General features: G+C 40.0%; 1 protein-coding gene across 1 annotated transcript in view; it reads left to right on the top strand.

Moving 5' to 3' along the window:
• The window catches only part of FYB2 (FYN binding protein 2), a 131,273-nt gene that overhangs the window by 59,415 nt on the left and 54,369 nt on the right, over nt 1-17,489 (top strand). Inside the window, exon 5 of the mRNA XM_079928988.1 lies at nt 13,243-13,343. Within this exon, the coding sequence (XP_079785114.1) occupies nt 13,243-13,343 (101 nt within the window). The remainder of the gene's footprint in view (nt 1-13,242; nt 13,344-17,489) is intronic.

The raw sequence follows: 17,489 nt of genomic DNA, 5'->3' as shown, positions 1-17,489 counted from the left end.
AGAATAAAATTTTAAAATCCCAAACTCTCTACAAGGGCCAAGAAGGTCCCGTCATTCTGGCTGCCCTTTACTCCTCTCCTAACCTCCTCTTTCCCTTGTTCACTGTCTTCAGCCCACTGGCCTTTTGGCTTCTCTGCAGATACAACAAGCATGTTCTTCCCAGGCAGAAATACGTGCTTTTTCCTTTGTATAGAATGGCCTCTTCCCAGATCTTCACCTGATGACTCCTTCTCATCATGCAGGATTTGTTCGATTGTTCATTCATTCAATTAATCTTTTTTGCACCTCGAGTATGTGCCAGACATCATTTAGATGCTGGTAATCCAACAGAAAACAAAAGAGTCTCTGCCCTCATGACGCATACATTTCAGCTGGGAAGAAAAATAAATATGCAAATGATGGTATAACGTAAGGTAATGATAAATGCTGAAATGTCAGCCTCCCTGACTATAGCTTATTTCTCCTCTCCCAAGATACTATCTATTCCATATATAAGGCTGCTTTATTCTTCTGTTAGTATTTATTAATGCTTCCAATGATAATATTTATCCTAGTTATTTATTTTCTGTGTTATTTGAGACCATGAGGGTCTTGAGTTCAAGGACCTTGTCTCTCATTTGCCTTTATATTCTAGAACAGTGCCTGGCACAGAGGAGCTCAATGAAAAAATTAATGATATGACACCATCTACCTGTCCATCTAGTAGGAGTTTTCAGTATTTCTGTGAGCATCAGAGGAGCACCCAGATCACTGGAGCCTGTAGTGTTAGTCACTGGGGACCCAGCAGTGAGTGATACAGTATAAGACCCCGGAGTAAAAGAGACAATTAAACTAATAAAAGTAATGAAATAATTTAAAGATTAATGACAACTATTAAGAATGGTATAAAGCAAAGAATTATGGTAGACGGAAACAGGTGGGGAAGAGGGCTCTCGGGAAAAGGTAGCAGGAGAAGGACTTTCTTGAAGGTGATGTCTGTCGACTGAAAAAAAATGCACAACCTAAAAGCTGAGAATTGTGTTTTATTTGGCGGACTTGTTGAGGACTGAAGCCGGGCTGACAGCCTCTCAGATAGCTCTGAGAGACTGTTCCAAAGAGGTAAGGGAAGAGCCAGGGTATAGAAGAGTTTTGCAACCATCAGGTAGTTGAACATCAAAATATTTCTACTAATTAAAGGAAAAACAAAAATCTCAAGTGAATGAATTTAGCGCTTTTCTGTATGGGAAGGTGCAAGAGCCTGGGTTGATTGAAATTGTTCCTTTGATATGCACCTTAACTTACCTAAGGCCAGAATCCTGTTTTCTCCATCTTTAATCCCCTCAGGGTCCACAGTCAGGAGGTGGGTGGGGGTGGGGCGGGGTGCAGTGGCCTGATGGCCGCAATATCATTTTTTTTACTGATACAGCAGGTGACTTTCTTCGTCCACACATCTAAGGTGAGACCTCGTGGTTGAGAGGCAGCTGGCCATACAGGAGCATTCCAGGAAGCAGGAACACTATTTGCAAAGTCCTTGAGGTAGGAGAGAGGATAGTGTCCTTGCAAAACAGAAAGGAGGCCAGTGTGCTTATAGAGTGTAATGAGGGAGGGAGAGGGTGGCAGGACAGGGGTTTGGAGAGGTTACTAAGAATGAGATCGTAAAGGTGAAGCGTTTGATGGTTTTGTTGTTGTTGTTTTTTTTGGTACACGGGCCTCTCACCGTTTTGGCCTCTCCCGTTGCGGAGCACAGGCTCTGGACGCACAGGCTCAGTGGCCATGGCTCACGGGCCCAGCCGCTCCGTGGCATGTGGGATCCTCCCGGACCGGGGCACGAACCTGTGTCCCCTGCATCGGCAGGCGGACTCTCAACCACTGCGCCACCAGGGAAGCCCTGTTGTTGTTTTTAATTAAGAATCGCAAGCAGGATTGTGACAAGGTCTGTTATCTTTTAAAAAAAAATTTTTTAAACATCTTTATTGGAGTATAATTGCTTTACAATGGTGTGTTAGTTTCTGCTTTATAAGAAAGTGAATCAGCCATACGTATACATACATCCCCATATCCCCTCCCTCTTGCGTCTCCCTCCCACCCTCCCTATCCCACTCCTCTAGGTGGTCACAAAGCACCGAGCTGATCTCCCTGTGCTGTGTGGCTGCTTCCCACTAGCTATCTATTTTACACTTGGTAGTGTATATATGTCCATGCCACTCTCTCACTTCGTCCCAGCTTACCCTTCCCCCTCCCAGTATCCTCAAGTCCATTTTCTACATCTGCGTCTTTATTCCTGTCCTGCCCCTAGGTTCATCAGAACCATTTATATTTTTTAGATTCCATATATATGTGTTAGCATATGGTATTTATTTTTCTCTTTCTGACTTACTTCACTCTGTATGACAGACTCTAGGTCCATCCACTACAAGTAACTCAATCTCGTTCCTTTTTATGGCTGTGTAATATTCCATTGTATATATTTGCCACATCTTCTTTATCCATTCACGTGTCGATGTAAGTTATCTTTTTAAAAGATCATCCTGGCTGCTGTGTGGAGAATAGACTGTAGAAGGACCAGAGAAAATAACACTTAGTGCTTTAAAGAACAAGTGGGAGTTTGTGAAAAGGACATTGGAGGTTAGGACATTACAAGCAGGGGAACCACACATACAAAAGCACAGAGGCAGGAAACCTCCTGGTGTGTCCAGGAATCACAGATAATTTGACATAATTGGAATGTATAGTGGTAGCTTGTATACAAGGCAGTGTAGCATGTAATAACAGTTCAACAAATGCTGGCTGAATAATAGAATGGACTTAGATGGTTCTTAGCTTGCAACTCTATTATATTCAGTCTGTTTTCTGTTAGTTTCCAGATCCTTGGGTGTAGTTCACCTCCCTGTCTAAATTATAAATTCTTTGAAAGCAGAGGGAGAATCAAATACTTCTTTCTTACCAGCTACATAAATGAAATTTGTTTAAATCGAATGACATAGCAATACTTGAAAACGAGAAGATCCAGGGAGTGTGTTATAAGGGGTTAAGAGCATAGAATTTGGGGTCAGGTCAGATAGCCTTGGGTTTATATTTTGAGCACCACAGTCTCTGTGTCATCTTAGGAGAGTTATTTAATATCTCTGGGCCTCCTATTTCTTCACATGGGAAAATGGAGAAATCAATAAATCCTACCTTTTAGGGTTGCTGTGAGGATTGAGATAAATATCTATAATTCTACAAAGTACCCAGCAATGTTGTAAACACTTGATAATGGTAGCGATTTGTCGTGTGTTTCAAGTAGCAGGGTTTGTCTGTAACGAGGTGTAGGGCTACAGGAAGCAGCTGGGAGTCAGGAGGCTGGTCTCCTAGGAAAGTCTGCCAGCAGCTCAGAGGGTGACCTTGCCTTCTCCTTCTTAAAACAAATGCTCTCAGATATGATGGTGCACTTCAAAGCAGACACCCTGAAATTTGAAATTCAGATATTTTAAAGCTTGAGCTTAACAATGAAATTGAGGGCTTGAGGTCATCTTTTGTTCATGCTGTGGAAGTTGCCGCTGGATTATTGAGAAATTGCTTTCATGGTTGCATTAGTAGAAGTCAGGGTGCTTTTAAAGAGTCATTCCTAAGTTCAGCAGTGATTTCATAGATTCTGCTTTAACCTCAAAATACAGGTTAAGTAATACTGTTCTCTTATAGATGATAATGTCAGGCATAGGGAAGTATAGTAACTTCCCTCTCACATGTTCCCAATATAAGTGACTATTATATAGAGGAATTGATCTGTGAAACCATTGGATCAGCCTAATGATATTTTGAAAAATATCATCCCAAACTCACTTGTTAGCTCCTTGACTTTCACCATCAACCTGGGCTTCATCATTTTCATTGTAGTTTCTCCTTGGTTCTAGAGTGACTAGTAGTTTAGAGGAAAAGAGCATAGACTAGGAATTAGAAGGCCTGGTTTCTGGACCCACAGTGGTGCTACCTTGGGCAAGTACTGAATATCTCCAAGCCTTAGTTTTCACATATGTAAAATGCCTTATAGTGCTACTGAGAGGATTCAAGGAGAGAACATACATAACATTAGCATGAAGAGTTTGGTCAAAGGGGGAATGAGGGCGTGTGAGTTAGTGAATGGAAATCTCAGCTCTTCTGTACTTTCCCATCTTCAGCACATGTGATTGTTTCTCATCATGGCTTTGCTTCGTAGTTTGTTTTGTCGTCTGGGGGCCTCTCTGCTGTGTGTGCCAATGACCTCCTCCTGTGGTGACTTCCATGGCAGTGGAGCTGCTCATGCTCTGTTTGGCTTCCGCTGGCACTTCCCTTCCCTTCCGAGACGGTCTCCAGCAGAGTGGTTAGGACTCCAGATTCTGGACTCAGATATCTGGCTTTCAATCTCTGCTCTGCCGCTTACGACTCTGTGACCGTAGATTGTGCCTCAGTTTTCTCATCTGAACGTGGAAAGAATGACAGTATCTTCATAGGTTCAAATGAGAATCAAACAAATTGATACGTATACTTGAAACAGTGCCTGCACTAGTAAGTGTGTAATAATTATTAGCTATCATTATTGTTGACACGCCCTCCTTTTGAATGAGATCAATGGTTTGACAAGTAGCTTCAGAGTTAGTAAGACTCCCGAAACTGGGATCACTTTAATAACATTTACTTGGTCATTGTATTAGTCAGGGTTCTCCAGAGAAACAGAACCAGTAGTAGCACATATATTTTATATACTTATATTAGATTGTATATATTACATATATAATACTTATTTAATCATTAAGTATGAGGAATTAGGGACTTCCCTGGTGGTGCAGTGATTAAGAATCCGCCTGCCAATGCAGGGGACACGGGTTCGAGCCCTGGTCCGGGAAGATCCCACATTCCACGGAGCAACTAAGCCCGTGCGCCACAACTACTGAACCTGCATGCCACAACTACTGAAGCCCGCACGCCTAGAGCCTGTGCTCCGCAACAAGAGAAGCCACCACAATGAGAAGCCCGCGCACTGTGGCGAAGAGTAGCCCCTGCTCGCCGCAACTAGAGAAAGCCCGTGTGCAGCAATGAAGACCCAATACAGCCAAGAAATAAATAAGTTAAAAAAAAAAAAAGAAGGATGAGGAAATGGCTTACACAGTTATTGAGGCTAAGAAGTCCCATGATCTGCCATCTGTAAGCAGGAAAGCCAGTGGTGTAATTCCAAGTCCAACAGCCTGAGAACCAGGGGAGCCAATGGTGTAAATCCTAGTCCAAGTCAGGAGAAGATGAGTTGACATGTTCCAGCTCAATAAGTGAGGCAGGAAAAATTGAGCGAATTCTTTGCTTCTGCTTTTGTTCTATTCAGACCCTCAGTGGCCTGCATGATGCCTGCTCGCATTAGGGAGGGCAATCTGCTCTGCTGAGCCCACTGATGCAAATGCTGACTTCCTCCAGAAACACCCTCCAGACACATCAGAAATAATATTTATCAGGACACTCTGTGGCCACATAAAATTAACCATCCCGGTCGTCGTACTTTTATGGCCCTTTATAGAAAGAATTGGGTTATCCATTCATGAATTGGGAACAAAGAAATACCTACTGCCCAGGGCTGAATGACATTGGAGGCCTTGTATATGTTGTTTGTTGTTGCTGTTGGTTGTAGACGTCATAGTAGAATCCGTAAGGTTATGAAACATACAATAGTAGAATTAGACCTGCATACAAACACGTGTGTACATGTGTATATGCATAAACATATATGATTCATAAAATATAGGCATGATATACAAAGATGTGTATGCAGAGGTGTGTGTGTGTTCTGTAAAAATGGTAGAAGTGGGAGAACTGGTGGTAGAGGTGGGAGAACTTGAAGTCCAAGTGGTCGATGTGTGTAGAGGTGGAAGTGGTAGTAAACGTAGTAGTGCAAGTGGAAGTAGTGAACTCTTTGTGCCAAGCACTGCACTAAGCACAGCATAATGTACGTCACCTCATCCTCATAAAAAAGAGGATTAAAGGAAGAAGTGACTTGGGTCCAATTACCTGTCCAGGATCACAGCCAGGTGAAGCTGAGATTCAACCCCACTCCTCTCTTTCCATAGCCTGTGTCTCCTTATAAGCATTCTGCTCAACTGCTTCGTCTTTAACCACTATCTTATATGTAGAAGACAGAGGTTGGAATAGCTTATGAGAAAAAAAAAATCCTTTAAAATTTCTCGTGCGTTTTTGTGAACCTGGCATGAGTGCATTTTGAGATCGATTTTAGATAGAATGGATGCCATTTTTTAAAGTCTAATTATCAGTTATTTGATTCAAGAGTTAATTCCTTTTTTTTTTTTTTTTTTTTTTTTTTTTGCGGTATGTGGGCCTCTCACTGTTTTGGCCTCTCCCGCTGCGGAGCACAGGCTCCGGTCGCGCAGGTTCAGCAGAAATGGCTCACGGGCCTAGTCACTTTGCGGCATGTGGGATCTTCCTGGACCGGGGCACGAACCCGTGTCCTCTGTCTGCATCGGCAGGCGGACTCTCAACCACTGCGCCACCAGGGAAGCCCAAGAGTTAATTCTTTCATTCAAGAATTTCTTAAGTGAAAAGCCTATGGGGAGAGTAGTCTTACAAGAAGTATTTGTTGGAAACAGGAACTTTCCCAGTTTGGGACTTTGAGTAATTGAGAAATCGGATGGTCTCATCCTTCCTTGTCACCAGGAACCTGTGGAATGTCACAGAGAGCAGCTGCTGGCTAAGCTACAAGTGTTCTTCCTGTTTCCAGAACATGTGGGCCATTGACATAAGTGGAAGAAGCTGGATTTTTCAACTTAGGTCCACACCCCTGATAAAACAAATGCAAAAGCCTCACTGGTTTTGCTGTTCAAGTCTCAATCGTTCTACTTTAACGCAAGCTCTTTAGATTTTCCAGAACTGTCGCATTGAAACTTTTCGACCCACCCTCATGCAGTGTGGCACAGGAGAAGATGAGAAAGGAAACGTACCCATCAGGCATTTTCACATGTTAACTCAGTTATTCGCCCATCAAACTACCAATGACCCTATGAAGAAATGAAGGCTCAGAGGAGCTAACTGTTCGAGGCCACACGACCAATGAGAGGTGGATGGGATGAATCTAGGTACAGTGCCCAACACATGGTAAACCCTCAACAAATAGCACCTAATCCTGCCATGAACAATGAGCAGATGTTTGAATGAGCTGCGTGAGCTGCTTCCCTAGTAGCATGTACAGTCTGATACAGAGGTTGACGAATTATTTTCTCCAAAGGAAGGCGGTAGCCCAGGGGTGGACATGGCAAGTGGAAACAACCACAAGGGGAGTTCACAAGTCTGTGTTTTAGCCAGAGAGACCCCTAGTTGTTCAAAAATCTATTTTGAAGTTAGGTTTCCAAGCGTCCAAACACAATTAGAAAATACCTGCTTTTGTAAATCATCTGTAACATTTCCATTGCATTTATGGAGCTCTTGTTTCTCCAGGAACATGGATATTGTTGAAGATATCATTAAGAAACATTCGTGTTTTATTATGTAATATTTAAATTACTAGAGGTTTTCTATAAGAAAGTCAGAAAAGATAGAAACTGATGCTATGCCAGTAATAAAAGGAACTTTCCAAAATGCAAACCTCAACACTTCTTTTTTAAAATACTGTAATTTTGATAATATAATAAAATTACTAGCCCAATTTTGGTGATATGCCTATATACAGAGGGCAAATATTTCATTCAATATCTATAATATACCTTTAAAGTAGATTTTATTATTACTGTTGTATAGAGTAGGAAAGTGGGGATTTAAGGTATTTATTCAATACTTTAAAACTAGAAAATGGAAGAGATAGGACTCAAATTCATAAGTCTGACCCCAAGCTCCGAGTTTGTCTGTAATTCTGTGTTGCCTCCCAATAACGTCTGAAGTCCTGGAGACATGAATGTTTTAATAAATGTGGAAACAATGAAATTGAAGCATAGATGTATTTAAATTATAGAGTTATTTCTTCCCAGCAATCCAAGTTCATTATATTGACCCATGTTGTATTAAGTCAAGGTAGATCTCAGATCCGGTTTGTTTTTTTTTTGCGGTACACGGGCCTCTCACTGTTGTGGCGGAGCACAGGCTCCGGAGGCACAGGCTCAGCGGCCATGGCTCACGGGCCTAGCCACTCCGCGGCATGTGGGATCCTCCCGGACCGGGGCACGAACCCGTGTCCCCCGCATCGGCAGGCGGCCTCTCAACCACTGCGCCACCGGGGAAGCCCCTCGGATCTGGTTTTAATGGACCGGGAAAAAGATAAAAGACATCCTCAGGTAACAAAAAGGGAAGTTTAAATACATGTACAATATCTTTTTTCCCTTTCAACATTAATCCTGGGACTGCGTCTCTACAAAGACAATTGATCTGAAAGATGACTTTTTTTTTTACATTCTCTTGAAATTCTTTCAGATCATCTGAAGTCAGATATTTATTCATTTCTGACAAAAATAGTCCAAGAAATTAATTACACATCTTCTTTCAATATTTCCGCAAATTGTTTCTTATTAATAAAGTTAATTTACCGTAGACACATTGAGATTGTTAGGCCATTGGAGCATAAGCTATATGGCATAGTCTATAATTTAAGAACGTTTCTCTGGATTATTTCATGGAGGGGGAGGGGAACAAAATGATGAGGGGAGAAATTACTGGTGCATCAGAGTTCATATTTTTCCTCTTCAGCAAAATGAACTACTCATATACGTCTTTTACAATATTACAGAGATTGTGAAAAAAAAAACCTGAAATATTCAAAGTGGTCAAACATAGATGGGAAAACAGTTGGTGGAATATGCTTATAAAATAAATAGAGGGAAAAATGTAAAGCGAACTCCAACCTTTTCATTGTCTATAACAACTATAAGAATATGGGGAAAATAGGAAGATTACCAAAATGCAAAGAGCTCACTAGTGTGAAGGTGGGAGAATTATGGGTGATTTTTTTCTCTCTCTCTCCTATCCACAGTTGGGGTGAAGAAGTGGTTTTTCATTTGCTGTGGATACAGTTGAAGTCCCCTTTGTTTCATTCCCTAGTCCCATTTCTCATTCTTTCTTCCCAGTTGGAGGCAACTCCAACTGTGAATGTTGGAGTGAATCCAGTTAGGGTATTTCTTATTCTTCAGCTACAAACTCAGATATCTGTTAAAGATGCAGGATTTTATAGTTTTGTATAAACAGCATCTCATTTTATCCTTCTGAAACTTGAATTTTTTCAAAGCTGTTTTCATATTCTATCTATGATGATGCATGTACATCTAGTTTATTCATTATAATTGCATATTGTATATGTTTCATCATATGAATGTATCACAATTTGTGTATTTTCTTACTGAGGGACATTTAGATTGTTTTATATTTTCACCTTTTCCAATGATACTGCAATGGTAATCCTCATGTGTTTCCAGGTGAATATAAGCAAGTTTCACTAGGTTATTTACCTAAAGTAGAATTGCTAAACAATAGTAAATAAGGAACTTCAGTTTTACTAGATATTGAAAAATTGTCTCCCAAAATGGCTGTGTCAATTCATATTCTCAAACCCGTGTAAAGAGTTTCTATTTCTCCATGTTCCTGCCAAATGTGATGTTATTTTCCAGTTTGGGGATTCTTGCTGAATTGTTGGATATGAACCAAATTCTCATTGTCTTCACTCCATTTCCCTGTTGACTATAAGATTGCATATTTACTTCTATAAACTATTCCCTTTTTCTCTTCTGTGATGTCTATCATATCCTTTTGTCCAATTTTCTATGGATTTGGTTTTTTTCCTATTTCAGGAGTTCCCAACAGAGTTTACATATCAGCTGAAGTTTATTACACTTTGCCATTAAGTGTGCTATTTGTTAGTATTTAATCTAGTTAAGAGAGTTATCTATGTGAAATGCTTTTTTGCATCTACTAAAATAATTTGGGTTTTTTTCCTCTCTTACTGTTTCAGTGTGATTAATTGCAATAATTTGCATCAGATAGATTTTCTGATGTTGAGCCATCATTGAAGTCTTGGAATAAATTTTAGTTATTCTTGAGTTAATTTTAATACTGACTCATTTATTTAGTATTTAGTGAGTTTGGGCTAAAATTTCTTAAGTGAAATTGAGCTTTATTTTTATTTTATTGTTTGGTCATTTTGTGGTTTTCCTATCAAAATTACACTGTCCTCTGAAAATGAGTAGGGTAGCTTTTCTGTTTTTCTATCCCCTGAAACTTTGCTAAAAGTTGCCCATAAAACTACTTAGCAGACGAAAAGGAGAGAGGTGACCCGAGTGTGGAGGCGGGTGTGTGCACTATTGATTCAAGCCCTTTGATGGCTTATTGGCCTATCTGTCTTTCTAGTTCTTCTTCAGTCACTGTGGTAATTTTATATTTCCCTATTAATTTGCCAAATTTCCCTACATTTTCAAATTTATTGGCAGAGAGCTGATCTTAACATTTTCTTAGATTTCTGAAAATCTAAAACTAACTTTAGTTTTGTCCCCTTTCGTATCTGTGATTTACGTATGTGTGTGTGTATGCGTGCACGTGTGTGTAACTTCTCTCATTTTCTTGATCAGTCATGCTAAAGTATGGTCTAATATTTATATACCTACTTAAGCTTTCTTTTGGATAGTTTGTTTTGCATCTCTTTCTCCATACATTGATATGGGAGCTTTGGTTTGCCTGGTGGTTTTGAGCTGCATTAGCAAGATTTTTACAATGTCCTGTCAGATCCTCTCCATTTTTATTGGAGTAGACTAATCTATGTACATTTATTGTGATTCTTGATCGATTTGGACTTTTTCCCATTATATTTTATGTTTTAAATTTACTATGCAATTCCCTTACATGCATTTTTTTCCTTTTCTGCCTTCTTGTTTAATATTTAAGCTTTCTCATTGAATATTTTCCTTCTACCAGTTGAGAAGTTAAATATTCTATTTCTGTTCCTTTTAGTAATTACAATGAAAGGCATCCATAATTAACCAAGTCTAATGATAATCAAAATCTCTATCCTGCTCCTAAATGATACCTGAGAATAACTCCCATAGCCCTCTTTCACAATCTTCCATATTATTGTTTAGTATTTTAAGTCTATTTTATTCTTAAACTTCTACAAATTAGTTATTTTTTACAGTCAGTATTTATTTAGATTTACCAATAGCTTTATTAATTTCTTTGATCACCATTGTTTCTTATATGATATTTCATTACTAGTTCAGTTTTATTCGATGTTTTCAGCAAGGATCTGCGAGCAGTAAGTACACGTATCTGTACTCTGAAAATGTCTTTGTTTCTCTCTTGCCCTTGAATGATAGTATATCTGGAGAGGATTTTACATTGACAGCTATCTTAGCTCATTGCCTTAAGATATCCACAATACCCAGCATCTGTTGTTGCTAATGAGAAGTCCATTGCCAGTCTGACTGCTATTCCTTTGTAGATAATCTGTCTTTTCTCTCACACAACTTTTACATTTTTTTTCTTTCACTTGTTCTGATTTATTAAAAACTGTATACCTGTGGATTTATTATTAAAGCTGCTTCAATAGATAGATTTATTTCCCTTTTCAATATTAATGTCTTAGCTATTATCATTTGAATATTGGCTCCCTTTCATCATCTTCTTTCTTTTTTGCTCTTAGAATCCCTTGTATATATAGATCGGACTTTCTCATTCTATCCTCCCTACTGTGAGCTCTCTTTTAATACTTTCCATCTCTTAATCTCTCTGTGCTACATGCTAGGTGACTTCCTCAGGTCTAACTAATTCACCGGTTCTCTCTTCTGCTGTGTCTAGTCTACTTTTCAACTTCTACATTTTTATTTCAAAAACTATATTTAATGAAATATTGCCATTTGCAATAACATGAATGGACTTGGAGGGTATGATGTTAAGTGAAATAAGTTAGGCAGAGAAAGACAAATACTGTATGTAATCACTTAAATGTGGAATCTAAAAAATAAAACTAGTGAATATAACAAAAAAGAAGTAAATTCACAGATATAGAGAACAAAATAGGGGTCACCAGTGGAGAGAGAGAAGTGGAAAGGGGCAAGATAGGGGTAGGGGATTAAGAGATACAAACTACTGTGTATAAAATAAATAAGCTATGAGGATATATAGTACAACACAGGGAATATAGCCAATATTTTATAACTATAAATGGAATATAACCTTTAAAAATTGTGAATCACTGTGCTGTACACCTGAAACTTATGTAATATTGTACATCAGTTATACCTCAATTTAAAAATTAATTTAAAAAAAACTATATTTATGATTTCCATAACTCCTATCCTGCCCCCAAATCTATATTTTTTTCACACTCTATTGTTTTTCCTAATGGCTTTTATTCCTCACATTATTTCTTTGAACACTTAAAACATGCTTATTTTAATGTCACTTTCATATCATTCTAATATTTAATTCTCCCATTCGTTACATCTTCTGACTACCTATGGTGGTTCATCTCCTTGTGTGATTTGCACTTTTTCATTATACACTTGTTTTGAGTGGGAGTTGTTTCCTTTGGAAACCATAGGTGCCATGGGTGTGGGAGCATGTTTACAGAACGATTTCAGACTTCCTTTACAAGGCAGGTTGGGGGTGGATTTCAAGTAGCAGTTTTGGCTCTGTGTCTCAGAAATACACAGATCGTATGCATCTAGAACCCCTACTCGGTGCTGGGTTGTAGAGTTTCTGCCTTCTCGTGGGTGACTCTTTGAGCTCCAGTGGCCCTGGTCAGATAGCAAACTTCCCTGTTTGCTCCCTGGGAGAGTGCACAGTTATTTTTTAGAATTAATTTTAGAGATGGGATGGCATTTTGTGACCCTGGACCTTATTCTTTTAGCTCAGTTCCAGCTTCCCATTCAGGTGAGGCCTGTGGCTCACACTGAACTTAAATCCCCAGCCATCAAATCCCCAGCCACCCAATCAGTGAGATCTTTCTTTGATCCCAATTTCCCATGGAGTACCTTGGATGCAATTCTCACTCATATCTTTAATTGTAAGTTTCCTCTTTATGTCTGGCACCTGGGGAATTTTACCTTATTGATTTCTAGGTTAGTTATGGGTTCTTGTTATAATTCTTTGCATCGTTATACTTCATCCAGAATTCCTCTGTATTTAAAGTGGGGGTGGAATGCCTTCCATGTCTGTTTAGGTCACCATATGGACCAGACTTACTTATATTCCTTCTCTAATGAGGAAAAAAATACCCAAAGTTTGAAAATATGTTTTAAAAATGTTTTGCTTTAAGTAACTTTTTTCCTCCACACTTCTCAGTGCTGAATTTGAAGAACCACATAATTCTGAGGCAACAATTTCCTGTCTGAGACACTCCAGCAACTCCATTAACCTGTGCACCACAAAAGAGATGGCTGATTGTAAGTCTGCTAAGCCAATTAATATTGTAACCCTGTATGGAATGAAAATGTGTCCAAAATGGTATTTTCCCCCCAGCTAACTCTAAGTTTAAAAATTCACAGCCATGTTGCTTTACTATCCCATTTCCTTTTATTTTGTCCTTGTCTAGTCTCTTAAAAACATAAATAAACCCAGTTGGGCATCAAGGCTATCTCCCAGCCCTAGTGCTGCCTTCTCTCTACCCTCTTCTATTCTCTCCTTCACCAATCTGCTTAGATGCTTTGCCTTTTATAGATACGTGGGAGGGAAAATCAAGATATGGCGATTCATTTTTCTTCCTTCTCCTCCCATGGAAACGCCATCTCTTTTCTCGTGGTGTCTGACTTGAAGTCCCCTGGTAACTCAGTGTGTGGAGAGGGAGATAAGAGACTGTGGGAATGAGGTCCTTTTGTTTAGCCTGAATAGAAGCAGAGGATGCGTTAAAAGGATCTGACCGCTCGTTCCGAGTTAAGTCTTCCGACAAAGCTCAGAACTTTCAGTGAAAAAAGAGAACCCCTCAGCCAAGATGATGAAGAAGCAGGGACTCAGAGCATTTCTACAGGTTTCTATATCTTTGTTCTGCCTATAGGATCAGCCAATTTTCTACAAAAGGCATAAATATTAGTGCTGGAATAAACACTAGTATTTATGGATCCTGTACTATGGGCCACAGTTCTGTCACGACCTCTGTGTACATCCCTTTTGATCTAGAGGTTGTATGAACCCACTTTTAGAGACAGAAAACTGAAGATCAGAGAGATTGAGTTGCATAAGGTCACACAAGTAATACACGGTAGGGCTGTAATGTGCAACGGTTCAGACTGCCTCTAAGATCCATGCTCTTTCCACAATTTTATGCTGCTTCTCAGTCAGGAATGTTGACTTCCCTGAAAGGAGAGTTAGAGAGAGATCCTCTGCTACAACCTCTTTATTGTATAGACAAGAAGCCCAGGGCTCTGGGAGAGGAAGTCATTTGCCTGGGATCACACACTTAGGAAGTTCACATGTAACAGTTAGAACCCGTTGAAATTTCCCTCCCCTCTCCTGGGAAATAAGGGGTTGAAGAACTCCTGGAAAAATTCTCTCCTAGACTGGGCAAACTCTAGGTTCTCCCATTTGGCTTGTAAAGTACTAGACATAAGAAGCAGGACTCCTGTCCCCATCAACCCAGAAGGCAGTGCTGCTCCATACTTGGGGTGTCCAGGCCCTTGCCTTAAGGGCACGGCTTCTCAAATTATAATGTTTGCATGAATCACCTGGGGATCTTGTTAAAACATCGATTCTGGTTCAGTAGCTCTGGGTTGGGCCTGAGATTCTTCTTTTCTAACAAGTGCCCTAGTGATCCTGATGCTGCTGGTCCACAGACCACACTTTGAATAGAAGGGCTGTGGGCTCTGTTGGGACTACATTCCAAAGCTAAGAGCTCACAGGGCCAAGGGGGCTCTCCAGTCAGAGCCTGCACCTTTTCTCTGGATTACAGGAGACCCCCAGAATGCCCTCCCACAAGTGGCTTTCTAAGATCCTGCTTGGGCCTCTTCCCTAGGTCCTTCCTCCTCAGGACACATTGGGCTGCAGAGACATCTGTTCATGGGGGGCAGGAGAGGATGGGGTTGACATATGCAAGGCCCCTCCTGTGTAGGGTGAAGCTGAGGATTGAAAAGAAGGAAGGAAGGAAGCTGGACCAGAGGCCTGCATTTGTTCTCTCCAGGCCACGGATGTCCAAGGTGGGCCTGTGGGGGACATCATTTGAGATACCCAAAGAAGGAACCACTAACCCAGGCCTCTCTTGAGTCTTCAACTGAGGAATTCTTTGTGTCCCTCCGTGCTGCTAAGGAAGCAAGTGTTTATGACTGAAAAGAGACAGGGCTCAGAAAATAACCCACTGTTGCAACTGAGAGGTAACTGAGCAGAGGGCAGTAGGAAGGCGGTAGGGTGAGAGAAGGGTGAGTGTGTGGAGAGCTTCCCAGGCCAGAATGGCATCTTGTGGGAGTTAGGAAGAGGCCTGCCAGGGCTGAAGAAGCTGGGGAACTGCAGCCTGGGATCAAAAAGATTCTGTTATATCCCCCACTCCTTTCTCTGTCCCTCTCTAAAGAGTCAAGATACAATTACCCTACAGGAGAAAAAGGGAAGGAAGTGGACTATTTGACCCCCACTTGTCCCTGTTCGTTTGACTGTTCCCATGTATTTCATCCTCTTTACACTTACTGGTTGAATGATATATGAACCTCAGTTTCTTCATCTACCAAATTGGTATAATGTCTCCTTTGTGCAATTGTTCTGTATGTTTGAGAAGGTAATACATTTAAAGTCAAGCGAACTCTGCTCTGAGATGATGGAGCAGATGTACTTTTCCCTGGTCCCCCTGCTAAGTACAACTAAAACCCCTAGATATTCTATATAAAAGTTATATATATATATATATATATATATATATATATATATATATATATATATATATATATAGTATTTTTTATATTCAAACATAAGAAAACTAGAACATTCTGAAAATGTAGAAAGAAGAAGGTAGACCAGCTAGGGACCTCTGGACCCAACAAGGATAAGTGGTGAGATCCTTGGCTTTTCTTCTTGCTTCATATATCCCAGACTTGGAGCTGAAGTAGCTGCCAACCCAGAAACACCTATGGGCACAGACAAAACAGCTCCAACAGAAGCCTGCTCTTTCTGACCAAAGGACCAGGAAAAGGGGAGCCTAGAAAGGCCTCTAGACAACAACTGTTCTCCCCCAGCTGAATGTAACAGAAAACAAAACAAAACAAAACTGGCCCACCACCACCAGCCAATGCTGAGTGGGGAGTCTGGACATCCACCCTCATCAAGCTACAATGATGCACCCCAGCCCCTCCACTGAGGTGTTTTCAGAGAAGGCCAAGTAGAGAGCTGGGACTTTCATCCCTGCCAGGGTAACAAAACTCCACTTACAGGGATAGCCAGTGAAGACCATATGGGGAGCATAGACTCCAGCCCTCCACCCAGAAATAACAAGGCATCCCTTCCCCTCCCTGTTGGGTTGGTGTCAGAGCAGACCTCGTGGAGAGTCAGGACTTTCACAAACACCCAGTAGTAAAGGCAGCCACCCTCTCCCTGTGGTATCAGCAAAGGCTGTGTTGGGAGCAATAACAAGACTTAGCAATCCTAAATGTATACGCATGAAATTCCAGAGCTGCAAAATATGTGAACAAAAACTGAAAAAAGAAATAGACAAATAGACTATTATAGTTTGAGACTTTAATATTCCTCTCTCCACAATTGACAAAACACCTAGACAAAAAATCAGTAAGAATACAATAGAATTCAACAACACTGTCAACCAGTAGGATCTAATTGACATCAATAGAACACACAAGAGCAGAATACACATACTTTTCAAGAGCCCATAAACATATTCCAAGATAGACCATATTCTGGGCCATAAAACAAAGCTTAAAAAATTTAAAAGAATTGAAATTATGCAGAGTATGTTTTTAGACCACAATATAATCAAACTAGAAATCAAGAACTGAAAGGTAATAGTAAATTCTCCAAACACTCAGAAACAAAACAACACTTCTAAATGTGGATCAAAAAGTAAGTCTCAAGGGAAATCAAAACATACATTTGAACTAAATGAAAATGAAAATACAACATACCCAAAATTGTGGAACACAGCTAAAGCAATGCTGAGAGGGAAATTTTAGCCCTAAATTCTTATATGAAAAGTAGGAAAAGCCTCAAATCTAAAATCCTACCTCAAGAACATAGTAAAAGAGGAGCAAAATAAATTCAAAGCAAGTATAAAGGAAGAAGCAATAAAGAAACTTAAATAAACTTGAAAACAGAAAAACAATAGAGAAAATCAATGAAATCAAAAGTGTGTTCTTTGGAAAGAGCAATACAATTAACAAACCTCTAGTAAGACTGACAAAGAAACAAAGAAGACACAAATTAACAATATTAAGAGCAAAACAGAGATATCATTACAAACCCTGCAGATGTCAAAAGGATAATTGAATATTATGCACAACTGTATACATGTAAATTTTGACAACTTAGGTAAATACTGAACAATTCCCCCAAAATCACAACTCACCCAATATAAATCATTTGAATAGCCCTGTAATTATTTTAAA

The sequence above is a fragment of the Stenella coeruleoalba genome (genome assembly GCF_951394435.1).
Source record: "Stenella coeruleoalba genome assembly, chromosome: 1".
NCBI classification, from domain to species: domain Eukaryota; kingdom Metazoa; phylum Chordata; class Mammalia; order Artiodactyla; family Delphinidae; genus Stenella; species Stenella coeruleoalba.
This window is presented reverse-complemented; position numbering and strand designations above follow the sequence as displayed.